Genomic DNA, 17284 nt, shown 5'->3' on the forward strand with positions numbered 1-17284 from the left:
AGACCTGGCTATCCCAACAGGCCTGGGGATAAGCCTCTAATTTGCCCCACCCGAGTGTTGAATGTTGAATGCAAGTTGTGTTTTTATTATTTTATTTTGCTCACATATTGTTTATTTTGAATTGCACCCCCTCCCTAATGATTGTAAGCCGCCCTGAGTCCCCTCAGGGAAAAGGATGGCCTATAAATCCTAATAAAAATAAAATAAATAAAATAAATAAAATAAATTTATTAAAGCCAACAATATCTATAAACCTAGGAAGAATTTAAAGGGAAAAAAAGGCATTCAATCAGTAGCAGCGAGAAATGCATTGGTGGCCATACTAAGCCTCTTCAAAATTGATACTGTGAAGCATTTAAATGACTAGTTGTACCCTGAACTCTACACATATAGAAGTCCCAGCTTAATCTTCTCAAACATCATATTCTCCAATATGTCTGGTTTGGGGGAAAGTTCCTTGAGCTACTTATCAGAGTGAGATAAGATATATCAAATTCAAGCAGCATAGTAATTATTGCTACTCATAGAGAGCCGAGGTGGCGCAGTGGTTAGAGTGCTGTACTGCAGCCACTTCAGCTGACTGTTATCTGCAGTTCGGCGGTTCAAATCTCACCGGCTCAGGGTTGACTCAGCCTTCCATCCTTCCGAGGTGGGTGAAATGAGGACCCGGATTGTTGTTGTTGGGGGCGATATGCTGACTCTGTAAACCGCTTAGAGAGGGCTGAAAGTCCTATGAAGCGGTATATAAGTCTAACTGCTGTTGCTATTGTGAAAACAAAGGGGAGAATAATGGAATGGAAAGGTTATTAGCAAATGGAAAATCAAGTTTCTGGCCATAGCTTTGCTTTTATTTTTTAAAGTTTACCTTTAAAAATGTATATTTTCATGGATAAAAAAAAATGGTATATATTAAAGTGTATATGAGTAAGAGGTAGGGTTGATGTACTAAAACCTTTGTGTGGCATATAAAAATATGTAATTCCAATACTCTTGGGGGAAAAAACTATGTCCCTAATCATGATAGAACCAACTTTGTCAATAACCAGTCACAGGTAATGTGGCTAAGAACAGACTTAGATTTATTTATTAGACTTATATACAGCTTCATAGGGCTTTCAGACCTCTCGAAGCGGTTTACAGATTTTTTAGCAAATTGAGTCAGCAACTTGCCCCCACAGTCTGGGTCCTCATTTCACCCACCTCGGAAGGATGGAAGGCTGAGTCAACCTTGAGCCGGTGAGATTTGAACCGCTGAACTGCAGATCACAGTCAGCTAAAGTGGCCTGCAGTACTGCACCCTAACCACTGCGCCACCTTGGCTCTTTATTATTACACCACATCAAAGATACAAGCTTTGAAACATTTAAACAAGAAACAAAATAATCCACGTCTAAACTTAATAGTACAACATCCACATTACCATTTTAATTTGTGGTTAAAATAAATTATTTCATAATATTAAGAATGGTAACAGTTTAAATTCCAGTGGTTAAATGCATGATTTTCTTCTCAGTTCTATTCTGCTTTATTTATTATCAGGCAATTCAAAAATAAAAAATCTCCATGCCAAATATTCATAAACAAGTGTCAAAAGTTTAAGAACATGAATATGATTACACACTTATGTGCATATACATGATGTGGATGATTCATAACATATCAACAAGAACAACGGCTATGAGATCAATGAGAACCATTTGCTCCATTTTCTACTCAAAAAGAGGCCAGTTTGTATAGGATCTTTTAGAGGTAAAAGAGTATCACAGTTGATATATATGTGGCTCCAATTTGGGATTTCAATAGATTAAAAGAATTAGAAGTGGCCCTAGGTTAAATTTAGAAAATCAATTTCAGCCTTACCCCTATGTCCATCTGCAGCAATATTGAAATTAGATGCAGCCCTTCCATCAATAAATATAAGGATAAAGAAAGCAATAGTTTTATATTATAGGAAACTAGTTCTCATGCCTGATACTTAATCTGAGAAAATAATGCCATCAAGAAAAATGTATTGAGAATAGATGGATAGCAATAGTAATAGCAGTTAGACTTATATACCGCTTCATAGGGCTTTCAGCCCTCTCTAAGCGGTTTACAGAGTCAGCATGTCGCCCCCCACAGTCTGGGTCCTCATTTCACCCACCTCGGAAGGATGGAAGGCTGAGTCAACCTTGAGCCGGTGAGATTTGAACCGCCGAACTGCAGATAGCAGTCAGCTGAAGTGGCCTGCAGTACTGCACTCTAACCACTGCACCACCTCGGCTCTATAAATCTGTTCTACTCACACACAATTCTTGTTAGATCAGGAAATTCTGAGTGACATACAGTATTATATATTATTGAGATGCCACTTATTTTTTAAAGATTTTATCCAAGATAGAGAGCAGATACGTAAGCTTAAGTTAAATAAGTGGCACCAACTTTTTAAAGAAAGATAAGCAATGTCATAATATTTACAGTCTCTTATATCACATTCCCCGAGAATGTTGTTCCCCCATTCCCTTTAAAGAACTTCACTTTCAAACAGCTTATATGGATGGGAGATATAAAGGATTACTAAACACACAGATTTATGTAGTTGTAGTAATATGGCTTTTTCGGACTGGGGCCCAAAGTGTGCACGTAATCAAATGTAACAAAAAAAATATGTTTGGATTGTTTGCAATTAAGACACAAAAACACTCCTTGACAAACAGGGATGTATTTCACTGATATGATTGCTATAATGTTATATGTGCAGTATTTTGCTAAAACCTATTGTTGCAAATAAATGTTTAAATGCAAAAATATGGGTGATTATCTTGAGATAAATCTAAATAGGTACTGAACATTTACCATTTATTTAATATTACTTCATCGATATCCTACAATGCATAGATTATATTGGAAATTATCTTTCTCCTCAAAAGTAAAGGAACATGCATTGTTGAAACAACCATTTTTAAGGAAAATATAATCTTTAGGAACTGAAAACATTTTTAAAATCACCTTTATACTATTAAATCAATAAGATAGAATTTGTAAGTTTTCAGATATTTAAATCCAGTCATTCCCCATTCATAAATGAACAACTAATATAGCCAATAGTATAGTCTTGTAACAGCATTATAACATGATTAAAAAAATCCAGTTCATCATCATCACTACTACTACTCCTACTACTCCTACTACTCCTACTCCTACTCCTACTCCTACTCCTACTACTACTACTACTCTCTTTCTACATGTTTGTCTTTAATGTTGCTTTTAATATAACTAATTTCACAATACTGTTTTATTTATTTAAATATAATCAAGCTGTTTTAATTTTCGGTGCAGACAGAATATATACTTTTGAATTCACGGACCAGATAAATTATTTCTTTTAAGACGTAGAAATGAGACTCTTGAATTCTTTTGTGCTGATTTATGGCTCCATCTGTGTGGCATGTTTTCATGCAGGTGCCCTGGTGACTTGATATTTAAGACAAGTTTGTCATGTGTGAATCTTTTAATTAAAACATGAAAACTCAAGGAACCTACTCTTTAAGTGCAAACATTTTCCAATATTGCTATTTGCTAAGGTGCGTTCCACAATATATAAATACCTTTCACTGAAATGTAAAACAATAATTTATCTCATCACTAAAAAAATATTACTTATTCATCCTTTTCAATAATTATTTTGAGATTCAAAAGGATTGGAATACGTAACTACATTTAGTATCAAAATAACAAATGTAGTTGTTAATAATATATAATAAAAAGGTATATGAACTGAAACAGTTAATGTTAGTAAAAGGTAAAACAAAAATGTTATAACAATCTCAATCTATTTTAGTTTCCTATTCAAAATACCTCCAAAACAAGATACTTTAGGGTAATATGTATGTTCCCATGAGCCAATATCAAAATAATTATAGATCATACTGAAATGTTCTGACTCCCCGTCCCACACCAACATACACTCCGAGCCAAAGATAAGTTACGGCATTTAATTAACAGACAGACAGGTCCTTGGCAGCAAACCGGCACAGACAAGCTTGGGCGCGCAATCCAGCACAGATAAGCCATGGCAGCAATCCAGCCTGCCAAGCTCACAATAATGTTCTCCAACATTAGTTCCTGCGTTGACTTCTGCAAAAGCGGTGTGTGCACAAGCAGTCCTTTTATAGTCTGGAGAGGAGCCTAATTACCACCAGCTGAGTGCAATTACCTCCTGTAATTGCATAATTGTTCCTAATGCCTATTAGCTCTCCGGTGCCAGGCATCTAGGAACAACTCCCTTGGCTCCTCCCCATTGCTGACGTCCGGATCACACTCCCTTGTCTCCTCCCCACTGGTCCAAGGCTCAGGCGCCACCTGGTGGCCAACCAGCCTCTCTGCGCCCTGCTTGGAGTTGGAACCCTGTCCAGGGTCCTCCACATCCTCCAAAGCCAACTCATAGGGCCTCTTGCTGTCGGAGTCTGGTGGCAGCTCCAACGGCTCCTGCTGGGCCACAACACTGAACTAAATGGAATTTCACCATATTCAAGCCAAAAGTAATAGAAATAAAATACCTTATATGCAGCACCACCATGGATGATAGATTTGATGAAAATGCCAAGATCTGCCCCTGTCTCTCGAGATTTGTTGCCTTTTAAGCTCACGCCAAGTCCAGCTGAACCCGAATCATTCAAAGGAATTTCAAAAGTCAATTGCTCTGTTGCCTCGAATGAGAAAATGTTGCAACATGGTTCTCCTTTCTGTTGGATGAATAGAGAAAGCAAAAACACGTTGACTAAAAATAGCAGGTACGGTAAGTACTTTTCCCCCCTGATCATACAAGATTAAGAACGGAGAGGAATACCTCAACAGGCGGATTTTAACTACATTTTAATTGGGAATCAGAATAAAAAGTCTGTCTTGAAAGGCAGGTCAAACAACAGTCATTTCGAAGTATTTCAAAATTTTGCATTTTAGAAGTAAATAGTGATAAGAGGCAAACTAACTTCTTATCATACAGCCCTGAAGGAATCATTGGAGCAGTCATGTATTCTCCGAGTCATTAAGAATAGTGATAGCATTAGCAGGGGGGGGAAACTATGATGTCATACAAGAACAGCGAGAAGTCTGGTGATTAGAGCAGTGATGGTGAATTTTTTCTGGCTCGCGTGTCAAAAGCGGGGGGAGTGCAGGGGGGTCGTGCACAGGCTTGCCACACCCATAATGCTATGTGCACGACCCCAGTGGTCTCCCCCCCATTTTTGGTATGCTTCTTGCCCTCTCCAGGCTCCAGTGGCTTTATAGGAGCTTGGGGAGGGCAAGAACAGCCTCCCCCGCCTCCCGGAGGTCCTCCAGAGGCTTCAGGAGCTTCCCTGAAGCCTCCAGAGCATGAAAAACTGCCCCTACGGGCAAACTGGAAGTTCAGGAGCAGATTTCCGGTTTGCTCATAGGGCTGGTTTTAGCGCTACGGAGCCCAGGGGCCTTCAGGGGGCTTCCCCAAAAGCTCCGGAGGGCTAAAACCGCCTCTATGAACAAACCGGAAGTACGTTCCTGAACTTCCAGTTTCCCCGTAGGGCCGGTTTTTTGCACTCTGGAGACTTCAACCCTCCAGAGGGTGAAAAATGGCCTCAAAAGAAGGCCGAAGATAGCTGGGCAGCGCCCGCATGAACATTGGCCAGCTGACAGGGCAACACCTTGTGGCTCCGCGTGCCGCCTGTGGCACATGTGCCATAGGTTCGCCATCACAGCATTAGAGCCATCAACTGTTTCATGTCATTTATAGTACTTACAGCATGTCAATTCATTAAAATGTTTAAAATGTTTTAAATATGTTGATCATCACATGATTGATATTTACTATTTTAGGGCAATTGATTATTTTAGATGTGTTAGCATTTTCCCCAACTAACAGTGAAAGCTTATGCTTTTTAATTAAAATTTATTAATTGGAAAAGGTGCTTTCAGATTACTGATGTTATACTACCCTAGATTAACATGAGTCTCGACCTACAACATACATTATTTTATGCTGTTTTCTATTTAATAAATATGTTAATAAACAGGTATTTCATATTTTATACCCAAAATTTTCAGGCAGGAGGAGGGTAGTAGGGGACACTGCAAACCTTTCTCCCTTTATTTTATTGACAAGCTTTGTCTTTATTGCATATGATGTATTTCACAGCCATTTTTATTGCTCTTTGTTCAAATTTCTTACACTCACTTTATGATTTTCGCAATCAAGAATCCGGTAAGAAACTCAATCTCCTTATATATATATATATAAAAAATAATATTTATAGGATTTCACTTTCTTAGAACTCCCTTTATGGAAATGCCACTCATATCAGTGAGCAAATAACACATCCAACAATATTGCAAATTAAAAGTGTTTATTTTTGTTCCTGGGAAAAACAAAGTAAACAACAAGTCTTCAATTTGAAAAGCATGTTATTTCAAAGAAAGAAAGAAAAAAAGTCAGGCTCTACTGAACTATAAATGTCAATTCGTATGTAACAAGAACAAATATTTCATTTATTTAATGAATGCATCCTGTTTAATTGGAAAACATAAAAATAATTTGATGCTGATATTAATAATATGCTGTTGTGTAATCAAACAGCCTATCTCTGTTTTTTTTATATACCCAAAGCTAGTCTCAAAACTGAAAGATTCATGTACACTATGTACTTTTTAAACATTTAAAGACAGAATTGTATAATTAGTATTTTAGAAAATAAGGTGTAAACTAATATAATGTACCATATGAAAGCTTGAAATTATTTTAATAAGAAAAAAAACAAATGACTGCCTTGTATAAATAGATCTGTTGATATTTAAGCCTCATGATGTCAGTTGTGGGATGTCCTGTCATAAACCACAACAATGGTTATCAAATAAATGAATCAGAAAAATAATTATTATAAATGCCTCCTAATAATTGCTTTGTTGATCTCTTCCTCCTTGACTATCTAAAGAATTTTATGGAGATCATTCCAAATTTTGTGTGAATTTAGTATAAACTGTAATATTCAGCACCTTCTCTCCTTTCCAAATTACCCTGGTCTACAAGGAGAAAGCCTCAGAAATGAAAGTAGCTTAATTTTAAAGGGAAATTAAGTCGTGAATATTAATTGGGCCCAGTTTCCAAGATACAGCCTCAAGTCAAAATTGCATCGAAATAATTCAAAATTACGACGGGGATGTGCGATTATGCTCCATACGTTTTCTTCAAAATCTGATATAGCAATGAGAATGGGGCCACACCAATCATCATAAACTTATCTTTTTATTGATAGCAATAAGAGCAATTAAGAGCCGAGGTGGCGCAGTGGTTAGGGTGCAGTACTGCAGGCCACTTCAGCTGACTGTTATCTGCAGTTCAGCGGTTCAAATCTCACCGGCTCAGGGTTGACTCAGCCTTCCATCCTTCCGAGGTGGGTAAAATGAGGACCCAGACTGTGGGGGCAATATGCTGACTCTGTAATAGCAATAGCAATAGCAATAGCAGTTAGACTTATATACCGCTTCATAGGGCTTTCAGCCCTCTCTAAGCGGTTTACAGAGTCAACATATTGCCCCCAACAACAATCCGGGTCCTCATTTTACCCACCTCGGAAGGAGGGAAGGCTGAGTCAACCCTGAGCCGGTGAGATTTGAACAGCAGAACTGCAGTCAGCTGAAGTAGCCTGCAGTGCTGCATTTAACCACTGTGCCACCTGTAAACCGCTTAGAGAGGGCTGAAAGCCCTATGAAGCGGTATATAAGTCTAACTGCTATTGCTATTGCTAATAACATAACTTTCCATTCATGTATTGGTTTTTCATGTAACATTTTCATGCTTTTTGCATGAAAAGCTGACAAACTCTAACTTCAGATGAAATGACAAGATACCATCTTCAGTGATGTTTTTCCTAACAATCAAACTATGCAGGTTTCCTAAGAAACACCTTGACATAGCAGTTTATTTCTATATCGTATTTTATTTAGATAAGTGCATCTGTTAATTTTGTTAAGTTGCAGTAAACTGCTATTTTTTTCTTTCCTTTTCCACTAGTGAAGTAAAAAAGTAACGGCAATACTACAGTTAAATCAATATATGTATTGCAATGCCATTCTATAACAATATTTTGTATAACTATTTATACTCTATACTTTCAGTTTCAGTTTCAGTTTTATTAAACTTGTATGCCGCCCTATTCCCAAAGGGACTCAGGGCGGCTAACAAACCGATAGGGAATGGGGACAATACAAAGAAAACAAACAAGACAACAACAAAATACAAAAAACAGAATTTTAAAACTCCTCAACAGTCACAACAAATTGGGTGGGGTTGGGAACTCATCAGCCCCAGGCCTGCCGGAACAGCCAGGTCTTGACGGCTTTGCGGAAAGCCTGAAGGGTGGTGAGGGTCCGAATCTCCATGGGAAGATCGTTCCAGAGGGCCGGAGCAGCCACAGAGAAGGCCCTCCTCCGGGTGGTCGACAGTCGACACTGGCTAGCTGATGGAATCCGGAGGAGGCCTAATCTGTGGGATCTAATTGGTCGTAGGGAGGTAATTGGCAGGAGGCGGTCTCTCAAGTACAATATACAGTATATACTTTTCATCATAATTTTTGTACTTTAATTTATAATTAACTGTTCAATATGAATATTCTAATATTTATTTCATACATATAAAAACTGGTCATAACTAATAGAAGCCATTGCTGGCTTCATTCCAAATAATACTTTTCTTTAAAAATTAAAAAGTACAATTTAGAAAAGGATGCTAAAAACAACTTCAAGTACAACTTTGCTCCTACAATGTAGCCATATAATTAAATTCCAAAAAAATAATAATTCAATAATAAAATTTGCAATTTTGTGTGCTCTAGTGTTTCACACTTCTACTAAGATTTATTAGTTTATTAAAATGAAATTATTGCTCAGATTAGCTCTTTGAATCAATATTTTGATAATGATCAGATCTTTTGATTATTCAGAATACTAGCTGTAGAGAAATAGTTGTTAAAGGTGCTGGAGTGAAATGACAAATATAAATATACTGAATCATTTTCAAACACTAGATTGCTGATAGCTCTCCACTAATACTAAGTTTCTTATCCGTAACATTTCAGAATTACTTATCCCTTTAGAAAACAGTCTGGAAATGATCTGCTGATCAAATAACTTATGAGAGCATCTACTCATTTTTTGTTGCATGATTAATACTGAATGTATATACCAACATATAACAGTTAATTTATAGATCATATTGAAAGATTGCAAAAAGTACAGCCTCAAAACTCCTCAGAGGAGGAATATGCATTAGGCCATCTGTTCTGACCCCCTCCTCCGTCCAGTAATGAAAGCCGAGACAAACTTAAATGGAATGTCCTTTAATAACAAGACCAGAATCTCGGTGGTTGAAAACCAAACAAACAAACAGATAAGGATCTTGGCAGCAAGTCCGACAAACCTTGGCAGCAATCCAGCCTGCCAAGTTAGTTTCTCTTTAGTCCAAGTGTTGAGGTCTGCAAGAAGGGCGTGGCACAAGCAGTCTCTTTTATAGTCTGGAGAGGAGCCTAATGACCATCAGCTGAGCGTAATTACCTCCTGTAATTAAGTAGTTATTCTTGACGCCGAGTAGCTCTTCGACGGCGTGCATCCCGGAACAACTCACTGTTGGTTTCTGGATCACTCTCTCTTGTCTCCTCCACACCAGGTGACACACCTCAGGTGTCACCTGGTGGCCAACCAGTCTCTCTGCACCCTGCTCGGAGTCGGAACCCTGTCCAGGGTCCTCCACATCCTCCAGGGCCGATTCATCGGCCCCCTCGCTGTTGGAGTCTGGTTGCAGCTCCAACGGCTCCTGCTGGGCCACAACAGCCATCTCACCAACTCTTTACAAATGATGAGCCAAATCCTTGGGACAGTTTGCCTAAGAGTTTCATCTGGTCCCCCGCTCCCCCTCCAAGTACAATAATTAAGCTTGTCAAAAGCTACAGAGGTGCTGAAGGGTTCATTTAGAAGAGAAAAACCTTTTTCAGAGTAACTCACTACAACTGGACAACTTTGCAGCCAAATCAAGCTTCATGAACGCCGGTTTTTGATAGTAATATGAAGAAGTCTGTTAGGCCTAGTATGATCAGAGCTACCTTCTGCTATTCATTAAAGCAGTCTCTCTTTTTTCAGGCTTTCACAAGAGCCTGGGGAAAAAAAGTCTCATTCACTTTAATTGATCAGTTCCTTAAAACGGCCAAAATTGTTTTTTCAAAAGGTTTTCTGGGGGGGGGAAAAGAGAGGCTGCTTTAATGAATAGCAAAGAGGTGCTGTATTTGTAAGAAATCCAAAGGTTTCTTCATTGGAGATGTTTTAGAATGGGCATAATATTAGTAGGCACAGCTTCCAGTATAAAGTTCACTATTTGAGATAAGTTCTTCTACTGCCTTGCAACTTATTACTCTTGCACCCTGAACCCCAAGTAGACCGACTTGCCTAAACCTAATCCCAACATTTACTCTCTTATCTTTGTCCTGCAGGGTAATTACTGATGGCTCAACTTCTTCAGGGCTATCAAATGATAGTTTGGCATATATCTGGAAAAGGATTACTGTAGGCTGCATAAAGTGTGGACTGTATTTATTTCAGTTAATCCCATGTTAGTTGCTAAATGCAGTATTAGAGGAATAAGTCTTGCCTAAGGCATTAGATCTCACACTTCATCTGTTCTGCTCCAGACTGATGTGTCTTCTCCACGTTATTTCCTCTTTTAATGTAGCGGTAGTGACTTTGTCCCATTCTTTTTTTTTTCCCCCATTCATTTTCAGGAATAATTCAAGGGAAATAGTTCCAACTCAATAAATGTAGAAAGAGAGAAAGATTGGAAAGGTTCTATTCTGTAGCTGGCACACAACTAGTATAGCTTTATGTTCTGACCCCCCACCTTGTCCGTTCATAAACTAAAGCCAAACAGAACGTTCAAAGGAATGTTTTTATCAGTCCCGGCTCTTGCTGGCTGCGAGCCCAAAATAAACACAGATAAATGCTCTGGCAAAGGTCCTCACTCATAAACTGCTACAAAACAGGATTATATAAATCAAGTCACTTATCCAAGTGCTTTTTCTCGATGGTTGCACACGAATGGAGAGCTTGACTAGAACAGAAACGGAACGTTGACTTCTGCAACTAGGGCGTGGCACCATCAGTCTTTTATCTGCAGAAGGAGATCCTAACGAGCAATAGCTGCTCGTTATCATCCCCTGTGAGTCCTCAATTTCTCCTTACGTCGGTCAGCCCTTCTCCTGCATGCATCCCGAAACAACTCACAGGAGGTTTCTGTGTCAGCCTCTCTCACTGATCCAAGGCTCAGTCATTACCTGGGGACCAACTAGTCTCTCTAAGCCCTGCTCGGAGTCAGAACCCTGTCCAGGGCCCTCCGCCTTCTCCAGGCCTGACTCATAGGGCCCCTCGCTCTCAGAGTCTGATAGCACCTCCAAAGGCTCCTGCCGAGCCACAACAGCTTTATAGCCTTTTTGTTGGCGCATTGAGGACCCCAAATGAGGGTAGATGCAATTATATTGAAGACTATACAAATTGCTGAAGGAAAAATCTCTCACTGTTTTTTTTCTTTAAAAAAAGGTTTTATTTCTTTTAAAAAACACAAGTATTTCATCATTCGTCAATCATTAAAACATTGAAGTACAATTTTTTTTGTATGCCTCTCCCTCCCTCCACCCCCCCAACCCCCCTCCTCCTTCCCCCCCCGACTTCCCAGAACCCGTACACGGTATGGATTTTTAACTAACACAGTCTAAAATCTATTGAGAAAAAAGAAATAAAGAAATTAATGACATTCTACATTGACCTTAGCTTCCTCTTGCTGAGCTAACTTTAAACAATTTAAATCATTTCTGATCTTAAGCATAGGCTAACTGGAATTTCTTGGTCCCGTATTTATTTTGTATATAGTCAATCCATTTTTTCCCAGTCTCGTTTATATCTCTCATTTGAGTGATCTTTAAGATATGCCGATATTTTAGCCATCCCGGCTAAGTTTGTGACTTTCAATGTCCATTCTTGGATTGTAGGCATCTCTCAATGTTATTAGCCATGGAAACAGTCCACTCTATGTACTAGGTGCACAAATGCAACAAGAGCGGAACTCTGCCCTGACCGTCTATTTGCAGGCTTCCTAGATGCCTCTGCATAGGCCATTCTATGAGATGGAATGTTGGCTACGAAGGCTCAAAGCAGATCCAGCTGGATTACTCTCATGTTCTCACACATTGATTTGACGAGTCCTGTAAGTTTCATGTCACTTATGAGCTGAAGAAGCTTCTTGGATGAGAAGCAAAAAGCCTTCAAAGAAAAAACGGAACGCCCAGGTGCCTCTTGAAAAATCACCTTTGGGTCACCCATGACCTGGATGACTGAGAATCTCCAAAGACATTCATGACAATTATTACAATATATATTACAAGGTCATAGCAATAGCAATAGCAATAGCAGTTAGACTTATATACCGCTTCATAGGGCTTTCAGCCCTCTCTAAGCGGTTTACAGAGTCAGCATATCGCCCCCACAGTCTGGGTCCTCATTTCACCCACCTCGGAAGGACGGAAGGCTGAGTCAACCTTGAGCCAGTGACATTTGAACCGCTGAACTGCAGATAACAGTCAGCTGAAGTGGCCTGCAGTACTGCACTCTAACCACTGCGCCACCTCGGCTCTTAGGTTTGATCATGGCACATTTGTTTTGATTCTTCATAGCATTGAGTTAGTAACTATCATAATACCTCTCTTTGTCTTCTTGCAGGATATAGCTGTGTTCATCCTTCCCCTGCGCCATAATGCCTCTTTCTCAGTTCTGAAGGTTCAGAGGCTATACAATCTGCAGCCTGAGAATTGTTTTAATTTTAAGGAGGTGCAGAATATTATTTGCTTCTGACAATGGTTTAGTAGGCCTGCTTTTAGAATCTCTTCTGGAAAGTTGCTTTCTCCGTAAGCTCCTGTTTCATTGCCTCCATTTCTTAACCTAATAAATCGTCATCTTTTCTGAAGCCACTCAAACTGATCTAATCCTTTGACCTTCTCATCAGGCACTACTACAGATTTGCACTTCCGTGGATAATGGCTTAGTCAAGAGTCCTTATCAATTTTCAAAAGGGTCAGGAACACCCTAATTGAGAAATACAGAAAGACCGGCATCAAACAACATATTGCTGCATTTTAAAGTCTAAAAATTTGCATTGCTTGTTGTAGAAATTGAAAATTTCAGGTAAGATTTGTCTGCATTTCTATTTCTGCTTTTAGAGAATTGACTCCTCTGGCTCAGATGTAGAATCCTTCAACAGGTCCTCTTCAGAAGATGTGGGGAAATGGTACCCAAGGTCAGTGAATACCACTGGATCACTGATTGTTCTTGACACGGATCCTATGGAACACAAGCACTAGTTGTGGGGATTGTGGGATAAAGAAGCTGACTACTCAAACAATGAGAAACGGTGATGGTACAGAGATAGTAAATAATGATTTCTAACGTCAAGGACATTTTCTTAATCATAGAACTTTCAAGTTGGTTTTTATAATATGCTAGGTTTAGATCAGAGGTAGGTTCCTACCAGTTTGCACCTATTCGGTAGAACCGGTTCGTCAAATCTACCGAACCGGTTAGAAGAGGTTCCACCAGTGGACCCAGAAAGCAGGCCACACCTACAGAAGAGCTTCCAAATTTTTTTGAAACCCACCACTGGTGGGTGTGTAATGTCCCGCAGTTATCTACACATTAATAATGATCTAGTAATATTTCCTTATACATTTTAGGGACCTTTCCTTACACAATTGGTGTTTTCTTTCATACTTTTGGATTTCTAATTTCTGTTTCCGTTAGTTGGCAATTGCTAAAACCAATCCCACATGAAAAAAGTATTCAAAGCCTTCTTGGTTTTAATTGTCAGTTTATTTATTCCTGCACATTGTAATATTTATTCATTTACATATCTCTGTTTTTCCACTGTTGTGCAAACACAATTCCAGCAGCTGCTAACATGTGTAAAATTAAATATATATCATACTCCCTTTCAAGTAGCCAACAAAATATTTCTGGTTTTAATTCCATATCTTGCTTTACGATTGCTTCTAACCACTAACTTCTGAATAGCTACTTGGACCGACCTAAGTACTAATTCATAATTTCATATCCGGTCACATGGGCAGCAAGCCACTCCCATCAGGTCACATGGGCAGCAAGACACTCCCATCTGGTCACATGGGTGGCAAGCCACTCCCACAAAGGAGGCCACACCCACAGAGTAGGTTACAACAATTTTGAAACCCACCACTGGTTTAGATGCTGAAAGGCAGTAAAAAGCTAAAAATGTAGGAGCAGAACGAAGGGTTTATTCACCTCTTTTTTTTGAGCAGAGCTGTGCCGAGAAGCCTAAGAGTAAGATTTGGAATGTCTACTTCTAAAATCCAACAATAATCAGATGATCAAGCCTAAAACAGATGAGGATCCATTACCAAGAAGCTCATGATTGCAAAATGACTTCCTTCTATCAAGGGATTTAACTCTTTAGAGATGGAATCAATTAGAAGTAACTTTTTAAATGCCACATGTGGGATACTAGTTCACAACATCACGTTTTATTTAAAAGTTACAAGTATAACCACTACATAGAGAACTGTTGTGGCCCAGCAGGAGCTGTTGGAGCTGCCGCCAGACTCCGACAGCGAGGGGTCTTATGAGTCGGCCCTGGAGGAGGTGGAGGACCCTGGACAGGGTACCGACTCCGAGCAGGGTGAAGAGAGACTGGTTGGCCACCAGGTGGCGGCGGAGCCTTGGATCAGAGAGACTGTTCAGGAAAACACTTGTGAGTTGTTTCAGGATGCACGCCATCGAAGGGCTACTTGGCGGAAGGAACAACTGCGTAATTGTAGGAGATGATTGCGTTTAGCTGATGCTGATTAAGATCATCTCCTGATTATAAAAGAGACTGTTTGTGCCACACTCTGTTTGCAGGAGTCAACGTTCATGATTCAGAGAAACCAACTTGGAGAAGTGGTTTGCTGTGAGAGCTTGTTTGCATTGACTAGGTTTGGAGTAATTGCTGCCAGAGTGCTTATCTCTTTGTTTATTTTGGGCTTGCAGCCAACGAGAGTCTGGACTGATTAAAAGTATTCTTATTTACGTTTGCTTTTGGCTTTCGTTCCTGGACGGAGAAGGGAAGTCAGAACAGAGAACCTTATGCACGAATCACAGAAACCATGAAGAATATTTAATATTCACTTATGTGTAGTGAATATTTTATTATTATTTTACTTGGTAACCAACATGGCATGTCCCAAATATTGGGAACACAATGGCTGATATTGTCATTCTCCATTCTACCTCATCTATTTTTCTTTCAACATTTCATACTGCTGACTTGAGAGACCGCCTACTGCCAATTACCTCCACGCGACCTATTAGATCTCATCGATTAGGCCTCCTCCGAGTTCCATCTGCCGGTCAATGCCGACTGGCAACTACGCGGAGGAGAGCCTTCTCGGTGGCAGCTCCGACCCTATGGAACGATCTCCCCGTGGAGATTCGTATCCTCACCACCCTCCAGACCTTCCGCACAGCCCTCAGAATCTGGCTATCCCGTCAGGCCTGGGGCTAAGACTGTAACCCGCCCGAATGGTATGAATGTTGTGTTTTTTAATTATGTATTGTCTTATATGTTAAAAGTGTGTCTCCTCCTCCCCCTTGGATTGTGAGCCGCCCTGAGTCCCCCCAGGGAAAAGGGCAGCATATAAATAAACTTCTACAATTCTACAATTCTGCAATTCTACAATATATATCAGAAGAGGCACAAAAGAAAACTGAAGTAATACAATACCAATACAATGTATATTAATACATTCTGACCAAAGTAACATAAAATAAATGAGTTTTCAGAAAGCACTAACGCAATATAATCATGCTAGATGATATAAGAATACTATAAAAACATGCTAGAAAACACTAAGCAACTTTACTGATAAACCATGTGAAATACCTCATTTACAAGTGGTTTGGACTTCATCTCATTAGGCAAGAAGATTTGCAAATGTATTTTCAAGAGTATTTTCTCCACCCATTTTATACTATTTGTCATTACCTGACAATTCTGCTGTCCAAAACCACTGCAAATAATTGTAGTTGTAAAAATGCAATCCCTTATTACATTCAGGGTATATTAAACTTGACAAGTGGACTTGAATGGATTGCAGAATAAGATTTTTTGAATTTAAATATAATGTGTTTTTACACACGCCAGTAAATCAAAACTGTAATAAATACTTTTATTATTTGTACTGGCTGCGATCTGTCAATGCACCAATAATTTATTAAAGCAATGCAAAGAAAATTTCTGTATAAATAATACTGATTCATATAAAGAACAGATTCACGAGGAAATATTTTTCTTGAAAAGATTAAGAAACCAAATGATGACCAGTTATCACTACCAATAAAATTATACACCTACCTCTTACAATACAATTGTATTAATTAACAATTAATTAATACAATTGTATACACCACCTCTTCCTAGCATTGGAAACAAAAATCTGTTTTCTGAATTTTTAAGTACAGATCTTTAATTCACTTCTTCCACACTCTCTTAAAACACAATTCTGGTTTGATTAATTCATATATTATCTGGATTCCCATCTTTTTGACAAGCTCTAAGTAAGACACATACCTACCATGCTCTTTTACTGTAAACTGTTCTGTATACTTTGAAAATGAAAACATCCCGTAGTTAAGATTTATTATTATAAATAAGAGAAGAGCCGAGGTGGCGCAGTGGTTAGGGTGCAGTACTGCAGGCCACTTCAGCTGACTGTGATCTGCAGTTCAGCAGTTCAAATCTCACCGGCTCAAGGTCGACTCAGCCTTCCATCCTTCCGAGGTGGGTGAAATGAGGACCCAGACTGTGGGGGCGATATGCTGACTCAATTTGCTAAAAAAAATCTGTAATAGCAGTAGACTTAGCAATAGCAGTAGACTTATATACCGCTTCATAGGCCTTTCAGGCCTCTCTAAGCGGTTTACAGAGAGTCAGCATATTGCCCCCAACAACAATCCGGGTCCTCATTTTACCCACTTCGGAAGGATGGAAGGCTGAGTCAACCCTGAGCCGGTGAGATTTGAACCGCTGACCTGCTGATCTAGCAGTAGCCTGCAGTGCTGCATTTAACCACTGCACCACCTTGGCTGTAAACCGCTTAGAGAGGGCTGATAGCCCTATGAAGCGGTATATGTGTAATAAATAGATAGATTAGATAGATAGATAGATAGATAGATAGAT

The 17284-nt window shown here is 39.3% G+C and overlaps 1 protein-coding gene across 1 annotated transcript in view; it reads right to left on the bottom strand.

Annotated features, from left to right (window-relative positions):
- Positions 1 to 17284, bottom strand: part of PARD3B (par-3 family cell polarity regulator beta) — a 587816-nt gene that overhangs the window by 384286 nt on the left and 186246 nt on the right. The window contains exon 11 of the mRNA XM_087706906.1: positions 4539 to 4724. Within this exon, the coding sequence (XP_087563032.1) occupies positions 4539 to 4724 (186 nt within the window). The remainder of the gene's footprint in view (positions 1 to 4538; positions 4725 to 17284) is intronic.

Source organism: Thamnophis sirtalis, unplaced genomic scaffold (assembly GCF_051295495.1).
Source record: "Thamnophis sirtalis isolate CommonGarterSnake01/CBP01778 unplaced genomic scaffold, rThaSir2_p1.2 scaffold_1, whole genome shotgun sequence".
In the NCBI taxonomy this organism is placed as follows: domain Eukaryota; kingdom Metazoa; phylum Chordata; class Lepidosauria; order Squamata; family Natricidae; genus Thamnophis; species Thamnophis sirtalis.